Raw genomic sequence first — 18,920 nt, 5'->3', positions numbered from 1 at the left:
CACCCAGCCACCCACGGCACAGACACGCGCGCGCACCCACCCCACGCACGGCACAGACACGCACACTCACCCAGCCACCCACGGCACAGACACGCGCGCGCACCCACCCCACGCACACGCACCCACCCACCCACGGCACAGACACGCGCGCGCACCCACACCCACACATGCGCACGCACCCACACGACACAGGAGCGCCCAGCTTCTGCGTGAAGCCCCTGCAGGAGGGCCGCTCCGCAGTCGGCTCCTGTCCCACCCGCCGGGGAAGGGTTGAGCCTTCAAGCACCCGCGTCTTCACTCGGGGTTGTGTGTGTGTGTACATAGTACCTATGTATTTACATAGCGGGGAGACTCCCTGAAACTACATTGTGTTTATTTACTTAGTTAAAAAAATTTTATTAATTTATTTGAGATAGAGCACAAGCAGGGGGGAGGAGCCCAAGGAGAGGGAGAAGCAGACTCCCCGCTGAGCAGGAAGACCAACGTGGGGCTCAAACCCAGGACCCCCGGGATAGTGCCCTGAGCCTGAGGCAGATGCTTCTCCAACTGAGCCCCCAGACGCCCCAAAACTACATCGTGTTTAAAGGGTCCCTAAAGTAACAGCGTCTTTCTTTCATTAAGATACAAGTTTTCGGTATGTTTTCAAGACATGGCATCAGGGCTGGCTGCCACAGCCGCGCCTCCAGCCAGACCTCCCTCCACGGCCCCTGCATGTCTAACAGACATCTCAAATCCAAAGAGCCAGACAGACTCCGTTCCTCTCTTACCCTGCCTGCTAGACCCCAAACTCTCCCTCGGTCCCACAGGCAAAGTCTTAGTGTGTCCTGATTTTTCATGGCCACCCCTCTCCCATCTCGCGCGTGAATTGCTCACTGGTCAGCCGATACCCCTTTGAGGGGCACCTGGGGGGCTCCGTCGGTGAAGTGTCTGCCTTCGGCTCAGGTCGTGATCCCGGGGTCCTGGGCCCAAGCCCCACAGCAGGCTCCCGGTTCAGTGGGGGGTCTGCTTCTCCCTCTGCCTCCCCCCACTTGTGCCCATGCTCTCTCTGTCTCGATTAAATAAATAAAATCTTAAAAAAATATCCCCCTTTCAGTCCCCACAGCGCTGTCCACTCAATCCCTATGGGCTGGAAGCCTGAGTAGGGCTAGGCCTCTGTCAACTGAACACTCCCAACAGCTTCTCTGCAGGCCTACAGAACCCCCTTACCACCTGGGGGCCCCACTCCCGCCCTCTGGCAGGCTGCTCTGGAAGCTCGTCCCCATCGTCCCCAGGCCAGGTCCCTGCTCACTGTCCCTCCACGTAACATTGTGTAGGACAGGCTTCTGTCTCGTCCCTCTGTGGGACCCCAGGGCCAGCTGAGGCTGTGTCACAGCGGCGTCTGCATGTGCTGAGTAAATGGACAGATGTGGCACACCTGGTGGGCTGGCCAGGTGCCTGCACACGGACACACCCTCGGGCGCTCTACGCCTGAAAACCACACATGCAGAGGGGTCTAGGCACTGGCCACTGGTCAGCAGGGCCCAGGGGCCCTTGGATAAGAGCTGTGGGGGGCACAGGCCTCCTGCCTTCTGGTGATGCCTCAGAGGCCATCTGAGGGTTTGGGGGGCGGGCCCTACAGCCCCACATCTGCACAGCTCGCCCCCCCGGCCCTGCCCCCCCAAGTCCCCACGTTCCAGGATCGCCCCCCTCCCCAGACTCCACGTACCAGGAACAGCCACAACAGCAGCACCAGCACAAGCAGCAGGGGTTGCGGCTGGGGGCAGCCGGGGGGGCTGCGTCATGACTGGACATCGAGGGGGGCTGGTCTGCCTCCTGCGGCCCTACGTGCTGGTGACATGGAGGCTTCCTCAGCTCCAGGCCAGAGCCTCGGCCCACATACCTTTTCCCCGACTCCCCTGGGTGGGCAATCCCCGCCTCCCAGCCTCCCAACTCTTTGCTCCCCCCACCCCCGTTCCCACAAGGGGGGCAGAGGCAGGGGTGGAGGTGGTGCACCTGCTTCTCAGTCTCATGTGGGGTGGGCATGGGTGGGAGGAGGAGGTCGCCCGGGCTCCGTGGTGCTGGCTCCAGGACCCTCACCACAGCCTGGGAGTCTGAGAAGAGAGGTGGAGGTTCTCACTGAGAACCTGGGACTGTAGCCTCTACTTGTTCCCTGGAAGGGGTCCTGAGAGTCTCTCCTTCCTTCCCAGACCCCTGGGGGCCTGCTCCCCTACCCCCCACTCTGTTCAGGCTCCTACCTCCGCCCCAGCCTACACCAGCGCCGTGAGCCGGGACAGGGTTGGTGAGGAGGGGGCCCCAGACAAGATCTCCACAGGAGGTTCTGGGACACCCCCATTTGCTCCGTCCCTGGGAAGCCGGAAGTCTGGGTTCCTCTTTCTTGGTTTCCGGCTCCTGGCCCCTCCCAAGGGGACTGGGGGCCCCACGGGTCTGGGGCTATCAGGTTAATGCATGAGGGTAGTGGCCAGACATTTGGACCCCCTCCCCAGCTCCCTCCATTTTGGGTTTTCTGCAGTGGGTGGGGGCAGGGGGAGGGTTGCTCCCCACGGGGAGTGCCTGTCTGCAGGTCACTAGGCTTGCAGCATGGAGAGGAGTGGGCCAGGACTTTCCCAGGGTGTGGGAAATGCAGCAGGTCATGGGGGAGGAGGGCCATGAACCCCCTAGCCACGAGCCCATGGCTTCTGTCTTCTAGGTCCTGGGCCCTGCCTCCAGGACTCAACCCCCAGCTGGTACCTTACCACACCCAGGGGCTCCCAGCCTTTCCCCCCACCCCCACCAGGCTGTGGAAACCAATGCGACCTGGGGTGCCAGTGGTGGAGGGGCGTGGGGGGTAGCAAGGGGCTGGGGTGTCCTGCTCCCTGAGTCAGAGATGTGGGATTGCTGGAGGAGGTGAGGGTCAGCATTCTTTTCAGTATCTGTACCCATGTTTCAGGGTGGAGGCATGCAGGGGGCCCTGGGCCCTCGAGTCCCAAGACAGGGTGAGGAGCTTGACCCTCCCACCTCCATCCCCCCATGAGGCCAACCACAGATCCCAAAGTCTCCACCACGGGGAGGGAGTCAGTCAGTGCCCTGGGGGCAGTTTTGAATGCTTTCCCACCACGACCCCTGCCTGCGCCCACCTTGGCCTAAGTGAGGACACACAGGGCCCAGGGGCTTCCCTGCACAGCTGACAAGGACCTTCCTGAGCCACCTGGTCCTGCCCTCACCCCCATCTTGGTGCCTGGAGGCTCATGACTTGCTCTCACTTTATTTTCTCATGTTATTACCATCCTCCCTGCTGTCCCCACCCCTCAGCTTGTGGACTTTCAATCCCCATTTGGGCCATGTTGGCTTCTTGGGGTCTCCCAGGGTAGAAGGGAAGGGAGGAGGAGCTCTAGGACAGGCACCACGGCTGGGCAGGTCTTGGAGCAGACGCCGGGACAGCGTGTACACCGGAGCGCCCCTGCCTCCAGGGCCTGGGCACGCAGAGGCCCTGCCCTGACCCAAAGCTAGGGGTAAAGTGTAGGGTCCCCTGGGGCTGAGGCCCCTGACCAGCTAGCTACCTGACTTCCCCTGAGGTCCTGGGGGAGGGGACCCTCAAACTGGGTCCCAGAGACACTGGGCAAGCAGATGGGGAAGGAGCAGCTGACAGCTTGCCTTTCCCTCAGGGGTCAAGCTTCTAGGGAAAGGAAGGGGTGTGGCAACCTCTGGTCTGGCAGCTGGGCAGAAAACTGCTCTTCCTCCTCTGCACCCCCCACCCACCGTGAGTGGGGGCAGGGCCTGTCCCCTCTCCCCCAAGCACCCCAAGACTCAGCTCTGAATTAGAGGAGGGGCCCTGTCTGGGAGTGCAGATCCAGGGGGGCCCCGGGGCTGGAGGCTGCATTTGGGGTCCGCGTCTTCTGTGCCTCTTGCAGGCCTGGACTGGCTCCCTGCGCCCTCCTCAGGCTGGCTGGGGTTCTCTGGCCGCTCACTCTCTCTTGAGGGGCTACAGGGTCTGAACTGGGGTTTCTGCCCCCCATCCTGGCATTTGGGAGGTGACGCATTCCCCTTTCCCAGCCCCTTGGGGGCTTTGGCCCCCAAGTCTGGGATGGGAGAGGCTGGACAGGCAGCAAGCCTGGCCTCTGGGGACAGAGGTTCCCTTGGGAGCAGCTGCTACTCTGCTCCGCAGAAGGAAAAAGAACGTCCCTGAGCCCGCCCAGTCCAAAAAAAGAAGAAAATGTGACAATCCCAGAAAAAAATGCCATAACCTTTGGGTGGAGGGCTGACAGAGGGGCTCCTTTCTTTGATTCTGATGGTACTCAGTACCCTTGAGGTCTGCTGCCCCCCCATTTGATTGGTGCGGGGAGCCCCAGCCTGACTCCTCCAAGGCAGGCCAGGTCTTTCTAACCCTGGTGACCCTTGCCCCCCACCCTTCTGCAGTGGTGGGGGCAACCTATTTCTCTCTTCCTCCTGCTGCTGGCAAGGTCTGGCCTGGTAGAGCTTGTCTCCTTCTTCAGGGGCCCCTTCCTCTAGCCTCTGACGCCCCCACCCCTGTCTCAAGGAACTCGCCATGGCGCCCCACTCACCATCGACCCAAAGGCGAGGTGGGGGCGGGATGTGCCAGGTTCCCTCTGGGCCCCACCCTGGCTGCCGAAGGGGCGTGCACTGCAGCAGCAGGGACTCGACTCAGACGGCAGGAGGTACTCCTGCGGCGTTCTGGAGGGAGGCCGGCGCCGGGAGCCCCCGATCAGCTGGGGTCGGGGGCGCAGCGCCTCCCCTGCGCCTTGCAGGGTGAGTGGCTGCCAGATCCAAGGGGATGGGGGTGGGGGCGGACAGGGTGTCCCGCCTCGGCCCCTCCCCACCAGGCTGGGGGGAGCGGGAGACGCGGAAACGGGGGTTCTTCCGGCCCCCCCCTTTGAGCAATCACTTCCCCAGGCTCTGAGCTGCAGAAAAAGGGGAACCGGGTTGCAGCACCCCCTCCCCCACGCGCGGGGGACTGGCTCCAGTCCCGCCGCGGCCCAGGGTCCACGTGGACCCCGCGGCTGGAGTCCTTAGGGTGCGGATCCCGGCGCCAGCTCCCGCGGCTCCCGCCCCGTACGGCCCCCGAGCCCGGGGCCGGGAGGGGCAGGGCCGCAGTCCTCGGCGCCACGCGCGCGCGCGCGCGCACTCACCGGCCGCGCTCCCGAGCCGCTCGCGCCGCCGCCGCTGGCCCGCGCGCCCCGAGGTCCGGCTGGATCGTCGGGGAGGGGGCGCAGGGTGCAGTGCGCAGGCGCCTCGGCTGCACTTCCCCAAAGCGCGGGGCCGGGACTTCCTCGCGCGGGGAGGCGCCCGGCCCGCCCTGCCAGGCGCGCCCCGCCCCGCGCTCGGCTGGCCTCATGCCCCATCCGCCCCCTCCCCAGCACCCGGCAGATCCCCACCATCGTCTAGGGTAGCCCGTGGAGATGAGGGGCTAATAACGGGGCCTCTGGACCCAGGACGGCCTGAGCTGGCACTGGAATAGACGGGGGGTGTGGCCGTGTCCCCCACTCTGTTCAGGGGGGCCAGTCCAGCTTTGCCATTCTTGTGGGTGTTCATGAGACTCTGGTCCAGTGCCTGACCCCAAGAGCCCTCAAGCCTCGGGGGTCCCTCCAGGCCCAGCCCTAAGTGTCTCTGCGAGTGTGGACTCGCGCCTGTAAAGTGGGGTTAAGCCTATGCCGGCTGGCTCCGTGCTCGAGGGGGCTTCCCCAGGAAAGGGGGTCTGATGCCGAGGGTATGGGTTCTTACGTCTGGAGTCACCGAATGTTCCTGTCTGTGGGGCAGGCTGAGTCTCTTCCGAAGCCTCCAGTTGTCCCACTATGTCTTAAAGTTTAAAGCCACACCCTCCCTTTTTTGCCACAATGCCCTGTCCCTTCTCTTTGGCTGACCCTCCTGATACTTTATGACCCATTACAGCTGTCAGTTAGCTTTCTTATCCCAGCATGCTTTGGGCCAGTGTCAGTGTGGCGGCGACCCTGCCCTGGAAACATCTGCAGAGGGTCTGTGTCCCCGGCCTTGCACCATGAGCATCTCCTGGCCCTTAGCAGGCCCTCTGCCCGATGGGCTCCTGATGCCTGAGGCCGGCTCACAAAATGCCTTCCAGTTGCACAAGTCGATATGCACGCGTTTCTCAGAACTCTTCAAGGTGACCAGGGAAGTGATTTTATATGTGCTCATTCATTCAGCAATTATCTGGGTGCTCCCCGTCCGGCCGACTGAGGGCCCCAGCAGCGAGCGAGACTAACCCGCCCTGGGGCAGACAAGAAACAGACTGGCAGACTGGGTTAGGGGTCAGGAGGGCTAAGGAGGACCTCGGAGCCGAGGAGGGAGGCATCACTCAGCAAAGGAGAGCGTTGGAGAACGGCCAGGCAGAGGCCTTGGGAGAGGGGAGGCCAAGCTGGAGGAGAGTGTGGGACAAGGTCAGAGAGGTGAGGGGGGCCTGCAGGCTGACGTGCCTCCTGGTGTTGTGAGCCCTGGGGGCCTTGGCCGGCACGACCACAAGACTCTCTGGCTGCCAGGCCAACAGCAAGGCCAGAGCAGAGACTGGAAGTCTGTCCAGCCGGTGGGCGGCTGCTTCTCGTTTAGCCTAGGCCACCATCCTGAGAGACGGGTCCTACAGAGCCAGGCCACAGCTGTGCCCTGACGAACAGCCAGCCTGCTCCCAGAGCCTGCTGTGGTCTCCACCACCTCCCGAGAAATGTGAGGCCAGCTGACCAGGGGGCCAGCTCAGCACACTCCGAGGCCCACTCATGCTGTTCCCTACTCCCCTGTCCTCTCAGCCCTCCATACGCCGCACCTTCTGTGGCCACTCACCCCTGTCCTCTGGCCACTCGGGCCTGCACTCCATTCCCCTCACCCCAGCTATCCTGGTGGTCCTGCGTCTTCTCTGGTGAGTCTGTCTCTGCCCAGAGCATACCCATGTTCCATGGCGGGGAGCCCAGACGGGCTGGGCTGGGAGTTGCTGCAGGTTGTGCAGCAGGTGCGGCGGCCGTGGCATTCAACACCAGGACCCTCTGTCCAGAGCATGAGTGGGATCACAGCCCCAGGAATCCAGCCAACCTGGCACAGTCCCCAGGATGCTGGGCTCTGGCCTGCAGGCTTCGCTCTCCCATAGCAGAAGCCTCTTCTGGGCCCCACAGAAATGCCCTCAGCCACCTGCCCTGGCCTCCTCTGTAGACCTAGGGCCCCCCTCCCTGGTGTGGGGCTCAAAGGGCCTGCCTGCCATGTGTCAGCTCAGTGCCTGGTACAGAGCTGCCCTCGGCCACCCTCTGGGTGGTCTTCTCCGCAGGGCTCTGTGTGGTCGCCCGACGCAGAGGGACCACACCCTTGTGGAGCCCTCACTGTGCTCACTCATGGCCCAGGTAAGACCCTCAAGATCTCGATTTTAAAGATAAAGAAATGGAGACTCAGAGAAGTGATGGAATGAGATCTGCATTTACCAAACAGATAAAACGGTCCTAGGTGGTCAGTACATGCCCAAGAGACAGAGTGCTGGGGTCCTGGAGAGTCAGCGCTGGACGTTATCCTATTCATGACAGAGAGAATGCCTCCCTCTCCCTGGTGACTTGTTTTCAGTGCAGGACCCCTCCTCTGCCCTTGTTCCTCCTTCCCCAGCTCTGCTCAACCACGCCCCTCCCCTCACGACTGCCCCGCACAGCTTTCCCCTTCGTCCTAGACCTGCCGCAGACTCCACACACGGTTCTGGGTGTGGACCGAGGCCAAGGACAGCGACAGCACAGAAAGGGTGAAGGGTCAGGTACAGGGGGAGAAGGGCTTCCTGAGGGCCACTCAGCAGGCCTTCCTGCCCCCCCCCGGGGGGTTGTCTCAATCCTTTCAGCCCCCACTGCTGCGGCCATCTAAGGACTAGGAGGGAAGGAAGGGGAGACATGGCCAAGTTCTAGGCTCAAAAATTGTGTGTCAGCGAGAAGAGTAAGTTCTCTACAGGAAAATCTGTCTACCAAGTTCAGTGTTTGGAGCCTCCGCAGGAGGAGGGTCTGTCAGAACAGGACATGGGTGGTTTCCTTCCCGTGTATGTGCGTCTGTGCGTAAGGGGCACAGGGCAGAGCTGAGGAGGTTGTTCAGGATGAAAAGGTGATTTTCTGTCTGGAGAAGTAGGGGCCTTCCTGAGTTGATCTCCCTTTCCCTAGTCTCCCCCACCATGGTCCCCCTGGAGGACCCCTGGGGCACAGCTGGCTCCAAATGCCACCTTAGGCTTGTGCAGTCCCTCGTCCTGCCCAGAATGTCACCCTCCTCTCTGACCCCTGAAGGAATAACCTACAATGTGGGGTCCCACTTGGGCTCCACTTTCTCCCTGAGCTCGCCCTTCACTGCTGGGGTTGGGACAGTGGTTGGCCCAATTCTTACTCCTGTTCCCTCAGACAGGGGGCTGTCAGAGACCCGCAGGGTACCAGGGTGCCTGATTGGGGCAGCGCGGGATTTGAGAGATTACCAGCGTCCCACGTTGATCTGAACCTGCCCCTCCTTCTACTTTGTTGGACCCGCCCCTCCCCTCCTCCCCCGTCCGCGCCATGTATCTAGATGTCTGTGACATCGGATGCCAGGGAGGCTGCATCCACACTGTCCCCTTCCTTCTCGGGGAACCTGGAGAGAGGCAGCGTAACGACCAGGGGACGCTTGGACAATGAGAACTTTATGTGGGAAGGTGGGGCGCGTTGGCACACTGTGAGGTCCCAGTCAACGTGGGAAGATGCTGCCATCAACTTTCTCCTCCAGGATGGTCTCCACGCGCCTCCTCTGCGGGTGAAAGGGGCTGGCGCCAGGTGTGCGGAGAGGAGGGCGGGGAACTCCCCCTTCCCCTTCCCGGGCCTCTGCGTACCTCTTGACGGTCCAGGGGGTCGGGGATCCGCGTCGGCTTCAGCCGCGGCGGCAGGAACAGCTCCAGCCGGATGGCGGCGCGCGCGGACTTCTGCTGCAGGACGAGGAGCGCGATCTCCTCCGCCTGGGGTCGGGGCGGGGGTCAGGGGTGTTTCTGAGTCTACGCCTCGCTTTGCTTTGCTCCGCCCGCCCCTCCTGCGGGGCGCCCGGGCCGGCCCCTCCCGCCGTTTGATCCCCACCCCACCCCCCAACAACTTTCCTCCGCTGACGAGGCCCGGTCTCCCCGCCCCGCCCGCACCCCAACCTTCCCGCCCGCGCGCCTCTTCCTTCCGGGCCCCGGGCCTCACTCGCATGCGGATGTAGCGCAGCCGCAGGGCCCGGATCCGTCCTCGGGCCTCGGCTGCCTTGAGGACGCCGAGGAGCAGGTCCTGGCGCACCGCGGGCAGCTCGAGGGACTGCGTCCAGGCGCGCAGGTCGGGCATGCGGTACCCCAGCTCCACTGACTCGCGGGGGAAGATGGAGGCGGCCGCGCCCACGTCCTCCAGCAGGTCCCCGAAGAGCATGTGACGACGACGCTGCGGGGGGCGCATGGCCGCCAGCCCTTCCAGCGACAGGGCCCAACCCGGCTTGGGGGGCTCCGCCGCGGGCGGCCCCGTGGCTCGCTCCTCACGGGACCCCTTTCCCGCTCGCTCCCGCGGGCCCCTGCGCCCGGCCTCCTTCCGCGCCTCCAGCCTGGGCCCTGCCAAGGGGAGAGTGAGTCCCACTGGCCACCTGCCAGCCCCTCTGGCCTGGCCCCTCTCGATTCCCCGCAGCTGGCTTGAGGTTCCACACCTCCAGCCTCTGTGCCCCTTTTTTTTTTCTTCTTCTTTAAGATTATTTATTTGAGAGCGCGGGCGCGCGCAAGGGGAGCAAGAGGCAGAGGGAGAGAGACTCTCAAGCAGATTCCCGCGCTGAGCCGGGAGCCCCACGTGCATCCACTCACGACCTCAGCAGAAATCAAGAGTCGGTTGCTGGACCCAAGGTGCCCCAGACTCTGCACCTTTGGGCGAGCCTAGCACACGTCCTATTTATCCTTGCAGTCAGCCAGAAATTTCTGATTCACTTAATTTCAGAAAATTCCCTTTCTGCCCATGGGCTGCTTCTCTGTCCCCTGAGAAAATGCTGAGACCCCTGAGTTGACCTCCACCCCTACACAGGAGTGGAGGCCAATGTTAGACTGGTGTGAGTGAGGCTTGGTGGACCCTTCCCCACAATTCTGGGACCCTTGATGTGCCCCAGGCCCCCATGTCTGTGGTTGCCAGTCTGTCAGCGCACCCCCAGACCCCTGGAACCCGGGGGCTGCTATAGTCTAGGGGCTGGAGATGGAAGGAGTGGGCAGAGGAGACGTGTGTGCGAGTTTTTGTATGTTCTTGTATGGGTCCATCTGTGTGTCTGTGGAAGGTCCTACATGTGTTCTAGGGGCGCTGAAAGCAGAATGGTCAGCTGGCTTGCTGCCCAAGGTGGGGTGGGGTGGGGGTGGGATAATGGGGGACCCCGCCCTCCTAGCCTGTCCCTGCTGGGTCTGGATTCAGGAAGGGAGAGCAGAGCCCAGGGTGGTGATAGACCAGTCAGGTCCCACAAGTGGGGAGAGGGAAATTCCCCTAGGGTCCTGGCTCAGCCCTGCAGGGGTCCTGGCTCAGCCCTGCAGGGCACCTTCCCAGCCCAGAGCACCTCTGGCCCCAGTCCCTGGACCCATCCTGGCCCATTGTGCGCGGGAGGCAGAGCCACAGCGTGGCGTCTGGGGGTGGCCAGCTCCCTCCCCCACCCCATTCTTAGCTACCCCTCGATCCCCTTCTGTATACCCCATACTTTCCACTTTCTAGGGTCTGAGCCTCCAACTGAGCCCTGACTCTCTGGGGCTTGTTGACACAGTTGCCTGGCAACCAGGAATCCCACCCCCTCCGCCCTCTGGGGGGGAGGGGAAGCAGGGCTGTCCCTGGGGAGGGAAGGGCGTGAGCCAAGCGGGGGTCCAGGTCCTCGGAGGGTGCCACCTTTCCAGGGGCGAAATGTCTACGGCTGTCTGGGCCCCTGCCTAGCTGGAGGAAGTGACTGTCAACTTTTCCAGCCCCATGCCCTTTCTTGGCGCCCCGGGGAGCCCCAAACGCACTCTTCTGGGGTCTGTGGGGCCAGCTTCCTGGCTGGAGAGGTCTTGGGGGGCTAGTTTTGGGGGCAGAGGGCTTAGCTTATGAGACCTTCCTGTCTGATAGGTTTTTCCTGACGCATGAGCCAAAAGGGTTCCCACAGCCGCTATTGTTCACAGGAGAGGGAAACTGGGGCAGAGCTCAGGACCTCTCAACTCTTCCAGGGCAAGTTTGGGGTCTCGGGGTCCTGCAAGTTCCCAGAGCCAGATTTTGCTGAACCCAGAATTTCTGGGTCCTGGGTGCTGGGACCTAGATTTCTGTGGTCTGTTTGCGTATTTGTTAAGGCCGTACTGTTTTATAACCAATTCACTTATCAGGGTATTAATTCTGTACCTCACTCATGCGCTTGTCAGTTTGTTCTAGAATTCATGAAGTCATATGCTTGTGCTGCAGGTTGCGCCATAATCTGTTGGTGCACGGGGGCCCTCCAGGACACCCTCATAACTGTCTCCTTCGTTCATGGCTGTGTGTCAGGGCAATGGTGTCTTTGGGGGCTTAGGACATCCACCTCTGAGGGGGGAACTGTCCTGGCTTTGGGGGTGGGGTCTCAGCGGAGCTTCTGGCCTTTGTGCTCCTATATCGCAGAGCCTGCACCAGTCCCGAGCTCCACAGAATGAATGGCTGTCCACCCTTCCAGCCCCCAAACCTTGGCACAAGCTGTTCGCTGGGTGCTACCCATTCCTGCCCAGCATGTGCCTTTGAGGTGTGGCCTGGGCCTTGGGATTCAGCACCAACCCTGGGGCTTGTTGAAGACAAAGGTCTCTGGGATCCAGAAGCAATGAGGGCTTAGGGAGTCTCACCTAGCTGGCAGCCTCCTCCAGGCAGGCCTCCTGGAGACATATAGCCCAGGCAGGGGCTGCTTCTGGCTCAACTCTGTGCTCCCATGCTGGTGAGTTTTGGGAGACAGAGGTCCGGGCTCTCCTCTCAGCTTCCCAGGTCTGGCCCAGGAGGCCTCACAGAAGGGGAATTGCTTGCTGGCTCCTGGCAGTAGGGTGGGTTGTATAGAGCAAGTGGAGGCACGCTTTCCTACAAGAAGGGACTTGGAACTTTCCCTCTGTTTTTGCAGGGTTGAAAATCTTTGGTACCCCTCCTCCCTACCCCTCATTGGCTTGGTGCCCACACGGCTCACATTCCTGCAAGTAGCCTCTTCCAGCTCCTTCCCACACCTTGCGGGTGGCGGAGGTGCCGCCCGTGTGTCTGGAGCCCAGCACCTGGGAGAGATGAGCAGGCAGCCGTCTTTCATCTATTTGTGTCCAGGACTCACGTGTTTTTCAAGGGCTGATGGAAATGCTCCAGAGCCTGCAAATAAAACGCCACAATAAAATTCAAAGCTTTATTAAATGACTACAGACCTTAACACTATATTGAAAAGCCACACACAGCTCAATCCTCCTCTTGCCTTAATTATATAACTATGCTAAAGTTAAAATCAAACAAACAAATTTATTATGATGAAACTCAGAATTGTTAAAGCCCTTTTACTTTTTAACAGCACAAATGGGCTGGGGCTAACCTGCCACGGAGTGGCTGCTCTGTGTCTTCCGGTGACTGTACCGGGACCCCTGAGCACAACCCAGTGATGGGGAAGCAAGCTGAGGCAGAGGGGAGGGGACAGCGTGCCTGCCTGTGGCCGTGAGTGGTGGCATTCCCAGGCCCCGACTCACTAGGCAAGAGTAAAGTGCACTCGCCCCACTTTGTGGGTGTAAATCTCTCTGGGACCCAGGTCTGGCCACAAATGCCTTGACTCCCGAGCGCAGCCCAGGCAGCCGAAGCCAGGGTTTGTGGACGCGCATGCTGTGCTCATTCGTGTGAGCTGCCCGCTTTGGGCTGTCCCTGGGTTTGTGGACACGCATGCTGTGCTCATTCGTGTGAGCTGCCCGCTTTGGGCTGTCCCTGGGTTTGTGGACGCGCATGCTGTGCTCATTCCTGTGAGCTGCCCGCTTTGGGCTGTCCCTGCCTTCCCTGTGATATGGGAGACAAAGGCCAAAGAAAAATGAAATGTCCTTACTACTTATAACCCATGGACAAATCCTTGACCTTCCTCTGGGAGCTCAGTGGCCCTAATGTTGACACTTCGCTAAGGGCGAAAGGCGATCTTAACCACCCCCCCGGGGTCCTGTGAATCTACTTTTTTTTCTTGAGAGAGAGAGACAAAAAGGGGGTAGGCAAGCAGGGTGGGTGGGGGTGGCGGGGAGGGACAGAGGGAGAGAGAGGGGGGGAGAGGAGGGTCCCAAGCAGGCTGCATACTCAGCACAGAACATTACGTGGGACTCGATCTCATGATCCTGAGATCATGACCTGAATGGAAATCAAGAGTCGGATGCTTAACCGACCGAGCCCCCCAGGCGCCCCTGAGTCTACTTTAACATATAAAAACTCCTTTGGAAACTTCCTTTATCTCTACTCCCCAAAAGATATGTTGGCAGTCATCCGCCAAGTGTATGACCCACCAGTATACATTGGAAAGGTCCCACGACTGGGGGTTTACTAGACAGTAATAACACTGTTTTCCTGACAGTAGCTAACCCCCTCAGTGTCCTGGAAATCTTGCTTCTGAAACACCTCAGAGGCTCGTGCTGTCCCTAACCCCTCCAACTTACAAGTGTATGATCGGCCTGTCCTCACAAGCCCCGTGCAGCTCTTTGTGCCCATGGGTCTTGTCCCTGTGCGCTAATAAACACACTTTCTTCCACTGAAGAATTCTTTCCTGGCCGTCGGCTCCGAACCCTAACATTTCCACATCACCTGTGTGTTTTGTTTTGCCTGCATGGGACACAAATGCTCTCTCACAGAATGTGTCCCCTGCTGTCCCCTGTGAGACACCTGTGTTCGGTGTCTTAGCCTGGCTGCTCGGGGGTCCAGAGAAGCCTGGGCCGCGTCCTCTGTGCTGCCGGTCCCCTCTGTGGGGTCCCTTTCGTGTTCAGGGAGTACAGTCAGCCTCCGAGCCTGGCCACTCATGAGCTGGGTGACCGAGCCTGTCCTTTGGCTTAGACTGTCCTGTGAGGGGCCAGGAATCTGCCTCTGGCTATCCTTTGTGCCGGGCCCACTGGGTGCACTCACATGGGCCTTTCCAGACCAGCCTCACGGCCCCCTCTTGTCCCAGTCTGGGCCTGAGCGGGGAGCCACTGAAGGCCACCATGGGACGCAGCTCCGTGGGCTCCTGCCAGCGAGGGGAGGCTACGGGGGCTAAGCCTCCTTGGGCTCCTGGCCCTGCTGGGCTCCTGAGGTCAGCGGGATCCTGCTTCTGGCTTCGTCTGGAGGGTGTGGGGGCACGTGTGTGTCTCCTGGGGGTCCGGAAGCCTTGATCTGTGGGTCTCCCTGCTCTTGCCCTGCCACTCGTGTGCCTCGAGTGCTTGTTGGTGTGGGTTCACGTGTGTGCGGCCCATGTGTTTGTGCCTGTGAGTGAGTGTGTGCATTTCCGAACCCATGTTTGTGTGTTCAGTCATGTGTCTGCTTCGGTGTCTTCATGTGTGTTTGCACGTGAGCCTGTGTGTCCCTGCATGTCCTGAGGGAGTGTCTCCGTGGTTGTGCCCCGTGTCTCCATACTGTCCCTGAATCTGCTGCAGTGAAGATGCAGAGGAAAGTCCTGGGGGACAGCTTGGGATGCTGAGTCCTAGGGCACCTGCCTGCTCCATGGTCTCCTGATTTGCCAGGTATCCTAGCAACGCTGCTGCCAGTCGCCTAGCAACCAGGTCCCCATCCTTGGAGATGGCTGCTCCAAGCAGGGTCTGGGCTATGTGAGTAGAGCCTGTGCAGGAAGAAGGACCCCATGACTTGGAGGCTGGTGACTCAGCTAAGGGGTCACCCACACAGCACGTGACCCAAGTGCCAGGAAGGAGGCAGCCCCGTGGGAGCTCTTCAGCTGCACGGGTGCTAGGGGCCCAGGCTGTGAGGAAATGAAGTTCAGGTGTCACTTTGGGACCCCAGCTGGGGCAGAGACACCCTTGGTGTGTCTCAAAGTGGCAGATGGACCTGGGTTTCACAACACGGAGGCTTAACGCTCCCATCTGCAGAAAGCTGATGCTGATGGCGGGGACCTGGTGTGCGGGGACTGATGAGCCTTCACCGTGGACCTGTGGAGTGCGCGGTGGGCACACAGGGTGCACCGTGGAGTCGAGGCACCCTGCTGGTCCACAAGGCTCTGACCCACTTAGTGCTGGCCAAGCAGGCTTCCTGCTGCGCACATACCCTCCTCTTGGCCTGCCCCTGCTCCGCCGGGGACACCCGCTGAGGGGCCCTTTCTGGGCCCAGAATGCCAACCGGGGCTGGTCTGGGTCCACCTGAGGCAGTGTCTCTGTGTGTTAGATGAGGCCCCGCCTCCGTGTCCCAGTCTGTGCGTCTTGTGGGCCTCCCCCTGAGTCTCTGTCCCCTGTCCCTGTCTGTGTCCTTGTGTGTATGTCTATCCCTCGACTCAGTTCCCGTGTGGATCTGCGTCCCTGTCTGTGTCTGTGTGTGGGAGCTGGTCTCTGTCGTTCATCTCGCAGTGTGCGCTCAAAGGACATCCAGTGCGGGGGCCCGGCCAGCCCCCCTTCCCTGAGGCCCCTCACCCGCCCTCAGGGCCCCTCCTCCTCAGGAGCGGCAGGCTCCGCCCCATCCCTCAGCTCCGCGCCAGGCTGCGGCGTCCGGTCTGGCATCTGCTGGGAAGGAGTCGCGCGCTCCCGCCGCAGCCCCAGCCCCGTGCAGCCCCGCGCGGACCTGCGGCTGGTCCGGCAGTGGCATCCCAGCCCCGCACCCCGGCGGGGCTGAGGGTTAGAGCCGCCACAGCCTCGGCTCCCACGGAGGTTGCTAAGGTAAGGCCTAGGGGGGGGGGGGGGGGGGGGGGGGGTCGGGAGACTGGGGTCGGGTGTGGACAGACTGCAGCCCCGGGGCAGGACTGGGGAGGGGCAAGAGGGAGTCGTGTCCTGTGTCCCACGGGTTTCTGGGTGTGTCTCTGCCCCTTTTGTGTCTGTGTGTGCCCGAGGTCAGGTCTGGACTTTTCTGTGGGTGGTGTGCACACATGGATAGCTGTGTGCCCCTGAGCCACTGTGGGTGGACACGTGTGTCGGTGTGTGACTGTGTGACTACACGCGCAAGTCCCATGCAGGAGACTGTCGGCCACGCGAGACCGCGTCCTCGTCTGCACACGCGCCTCTAGGCACATCCCTGTCTGTGCACACAGGTCTGCTTGTCTCCATGGTTTCTGCGTGTGCGTGTGTGCCTCTGCGTCCATGGCTGTGGGGGGGGTGGCGGAGGCTGCACACCCTGTGCTTGGAGGCCTCCAGGCTGGGTGGGGGTCAGGTGCTGTGGTCATGTGTCCCTGTTCTCTCCCAGGCACCAGGTGGCTTTGCACACAGGGAGGCAGAATGGAGTCCCTCTTCCCTGCCCCCTTCTGGGAGGTCCTCTACAGTGGCCACCTGCAGGGCAACCTGTCCCTCCTGAGCCCCAACCACAGCCTGCTGCCCCCCCACCTTCTGCTCAACGCCAGCCACGCAGCATTCCTGCCCCTTGGGCTCAAGGTCACCATTGTGGGGCTTTACCTGGCTGTCTGCATTGGGGGACTCCTGGGGAACTGCCTCGTCATGTATGTCATCCTCAGGTAGGCTGGGGACCCACCATGCCGCTACAGAGGGGAAGCAGGCAGGGGACTGTGTCGGGTGGGCCTGCCAGGTAGAGACTCTGCACCTTTCCCGTTCAATTTCTGGTCATCCTGTCAGGCAGCGTCAGGGGCAGGGTCGGTTCTGAGGCCCTGGGTACTCATGTCTTCACGGATGGGGCACAGGACTAGGGGGAGAAGGAAAGGAAGGGATCAGCCTTGCTCACCCTGGTCCTGGTAGGCGGGAGGAGGGGGGGTGCAGCTGTGTCCCCGATGGAATGTCCCCCTGACTCCTGACAGATCACACCCCCCGATGCGGGGGCCCAGCTCCTCGCCCAGCCACTGTGGGAAGATCGCATAGATCTCACGGTGACTCTGAGAGGCAGCTCCGGCAGCCGCGGCCGGTGCTGGGGCTGTGCCCGAAGCCCCTCCCCTTTGGCTCTGGGCGACTGCCTGGGTCTGGGTCGACTCCAGCATGTGCTGGTGCTTAGACTGGGATAGCCTGGGGGATCAGAAGGGCCGGCCAGGCTGCAGGAGAGGGGGACATCATAGGAACAGCATGGGGACATTGTGAGGATGGGTGTGCATGTATACACGTAGGTACAAGCATGCACACAGGTGAGCACACAAATCTGTGAAGTGCACACATGTAGGTGGGTACACAACAGTGCACACATGCATGGGTGAGAGTGTCCACACACGAGTTATCGTGCGGTGCGGTGTGCCTGTGCACACACATGTGTACCTTACAGCTGGGCGCACGTGTACAAGCACACACATGCAAGTGTGCCTCTGCACACACATGTGAGTGCCCACATGTGTAAAACAGTGTGTGAGTGTGCACACAGACACGTGCAAGGTGTGTGTGTTGGTGTATAAGGTGCACCTGCTTATGCAGGGGTCAGGGAAGAGCAGCTGTCTGTCTGCGGTGCTGAACCCCAGGGGACCGGACTCACATGGCCTCTGTGGCTGGGGGGTGTGCTGCAGGTGGCAAGTGGCCCGGCCTGTGGTGGTCTGTTTCACCCTTCCTGTCATCACTGCTTCTCTGTCTCTCTCCTCCGCCGTGGGGCATCCACACTCAGAGCCACATCCTCGTCCTCGTCAGAGCAGACAGGGAAGGTCCCCAGAGACACTGATGGGCAGGGACAAGCCTGCGTGTCAGAACAGTGTATTCTGACCCCGCGGACTGGGATCGGCTGCCCCAAGGGTCAGAGACATCACTTGCAAGCCCTGCTCTTCTTAAGAGACTTTATTTTATTTTTTTAAAAGATTTTATTTATGGGGCGCCTGGGTGGCTCAGTGGGTTAAGCCTCTGCCTTCAGCTCAGGTCCTGATCCCAGGGTCCTGGGATCGAGCCCCATGTCAGGCTCTCTGCTCAGTGGGGAGCCTGCTTCCCCCTCCTCTCTCTGCCTGCCTCTCTGCCTACTTGTGATCTGTCTGTCAAATAAATAAATAAAATCTTTAAAAAAATCTCTTAAAGATTTTATTTATTTATTTGACAGACAGAGATCACAAGTAGGCAGAGAGGCAGAGGGGAGCAGGCTCCCCGCTGAGCAGAGAGCCCGATGCTGGGCTCGATCCCAGGACCCCGAGACCACGACCTGAGCCAAAGGCAGAGGCTTAACCCACTGAGCCGCCAGGTGCCCCTACCTGCTCTTTTTTTTTTTTTTTAAAGATTTTATTAATTTGACAGAGATCACAAGTAGGCAGAGAGGCAGGCAGAGAGAGAGAGGAGGAAGCAGGCTCCCTGCCGAGCAGAGAGCCCGATGTGGGGCTCGATCCCAGGACCCTGGAATCATGACCCGAGCCGAAGGCGAGGCTTTAACCAACTGAGCCACCCAGGCGCCCCCTACCTGCTCTTTTTAAGACCACTTAGATCCTCTGAGCCTGAGTGTCCTCCTGTACAGAGTGTGGACCAGTATAGCCTTTTAAAATCTTAAATGAGAATGAAATCCATGTGGCGAGCTTGGCTCAGGTGTCTGCTGTTGTGGTCCTTGTGCTGTTATTTGGTCATAATTAAGGCCTGTTCGTGCTGATTCCAAATCCTTTTCTAAGACGCAGAACTGACCCAGATCCTCTTATGGTAGGTTCGGTGACATGGAGCCTTGTCACCTCTGGTGTTGCTGCTGCCAACACTGTCTTCCCCACCATCACTCCTCCCACCTCCACGGCCCCATCACCACGACATCACTGCTGTCTCCATCTCTACCCACATCGTTACCACCCCCCACTTACCACCCCCCACTTACCACCCCCCAACCTTTCCACCCCCCCACACTTATGACCCCCCCACTTACCACCCCCCACTTACCACCCCCCACTTACCACCCTCCACTTACCACCCTCCCAATAATTATCACCCCCCC

At 60.9% G+C, this 18,920-nt stretch overlaps 3 protein-coding genes across 7 annotated transcripts in view; 1 reads left to right on the top strand and 2 right to left on the bottom strand.

Annotated features, from left to right (window-relative positions):
* The window catches only part of LOC111141787 (regulator of G protein signaling 19), a 6,592-nt gene extending 1,394 nt beyond the window's left edge, over nucleotides 1-5,198 (bottom strand). Inside the window, exons 1-4 of one of the 2 annotated variants that reach the window (XM_022494600.1) lie at nucleotides 5,124-5,198; nucleotides 4,539-4,668; nucleotides 1,993-2,090; nucleotides 1,706-1,827 (exon numbers count right to left, since the gene is read on the bottom strand). In XM_022494600.1, coding sequence (XP_022350308.1) covers nucleotides 1,706-1,827; nucleotides 1,993-2,022 — 152 coding nt within the window. In that variant the 5' untranslated portion in view covers nucleotides 2,023-2,090; nucleotides 4,539-4,668; nucleotides 5,124-5,198. Of the gene's footprint in view, nucleotides 1-1,705; nucleotides 1,828-1,992; nucleotides 2,091-4,538; nucleotides 5,063-5,123 lie in introns of those variants that run through there. The other variant, XM_022494601.1, reaches the window with a different exon arrangement.
* Nucleotides 5,199-7,390: 2,192 nt separating this feature from the next.
* LOC111141473 (LKAAEAR motif containing 1) lies at nucleotides 7,391-16,122 on the bottom strand. Its single transcript, XM_022494050.1, has 6 exons — nucleotides 16,047-16,122; nucleotides 15,678-15,779; nucleotides 14,605-14,730; nucleotides 9,150-9,667; nucleotides 8,804-8,926; nucleotides 7,391-8,721 (listed from the first exon to the last, which is right to left on the bottom strand). The coding sequence occupies exons 1-6, from the start codon at nucleotides 16,120-16,122 to the stop codon at nucleotides 8,662-8,664; spliced, it is 1,005 nt and encodes a 334-aa protein (XP_022349758.1). The 3' UTR covers nucleotides 7,391-8,661.
* Nucleotides 15,442-18,920, top strand: part of LOC111141565 (opioid related nociceptin receptor 1) — a 6,653-nt gene continuing 3,174 nt past the window's right edge. Inside the window, exons 1-2 of one of the 4 annotated variants that reach the window (XM_022494203.1) lie at nucleotides 15,442-15,772; nucleotides 16,293-16,557. In XM_022494203.1, coding sequence (XP_022349911.1) covers nucleotides 16,325-16,557 — 233 coding nt within the window. In that variant the 5' untranslated portion in view covers nucleotides 15,442-15,772; nucleotides 16,293-16,324. Of the gene's footprint in view, nucleotides 15,773-15,895; nucleotides 16,558-18,920 lie in introns of those variants that run through there. The other 3 variants (XM_022494202.1, XM_022494200.1, XM_022494199.1) reach the window with 3 other exon arrangements.

The sequence above is a fragment of the Enhydra lutris genome, unplaced genomic scaffold (genome assembly GCF_002288905.1).
Source record: "Enhydra lutris kenyoni isolate GAN:26980312 unplaced genomic scaffold, ASM228890v2 scaffoldscaffold6, whole genome shotgun sequence".
Lineage (NCBI taxonomy): Eukaryota > Metazoa > Chordata > Mammalia > Carnivora > Mustelidae > Enhydra > Enhydra lutris.
This window is presented reverse-complemented; position numbering and strand designations above follow the sequence as displayed.

Bases quoted from the DNA above. Each gene is read 5' to 3' on its own strand.
- LOC111141473 (XM_022494050.1), bottom strand. From the start codon at position 16,122: ATGTGCCTAGAGGCGCGTGTGCAGACGAGGACGCGGTCTCGCGTGGCC. The intron at 14,731-15,677 runs GTCCGCGCGGGG...CTTCCTGCACAG, and splicing joins CACTGCCGGACCAGCCGCAG to GCTCTACTCACATAGCCCAG. The intron at 9,668-14,604 runs GTGCCCTAGGAC...ATAATCTTAAAG, and splicing joins GGAGACCATGGAGCAGGCAG to AAGAAGAAAAAAAAAAGGGG.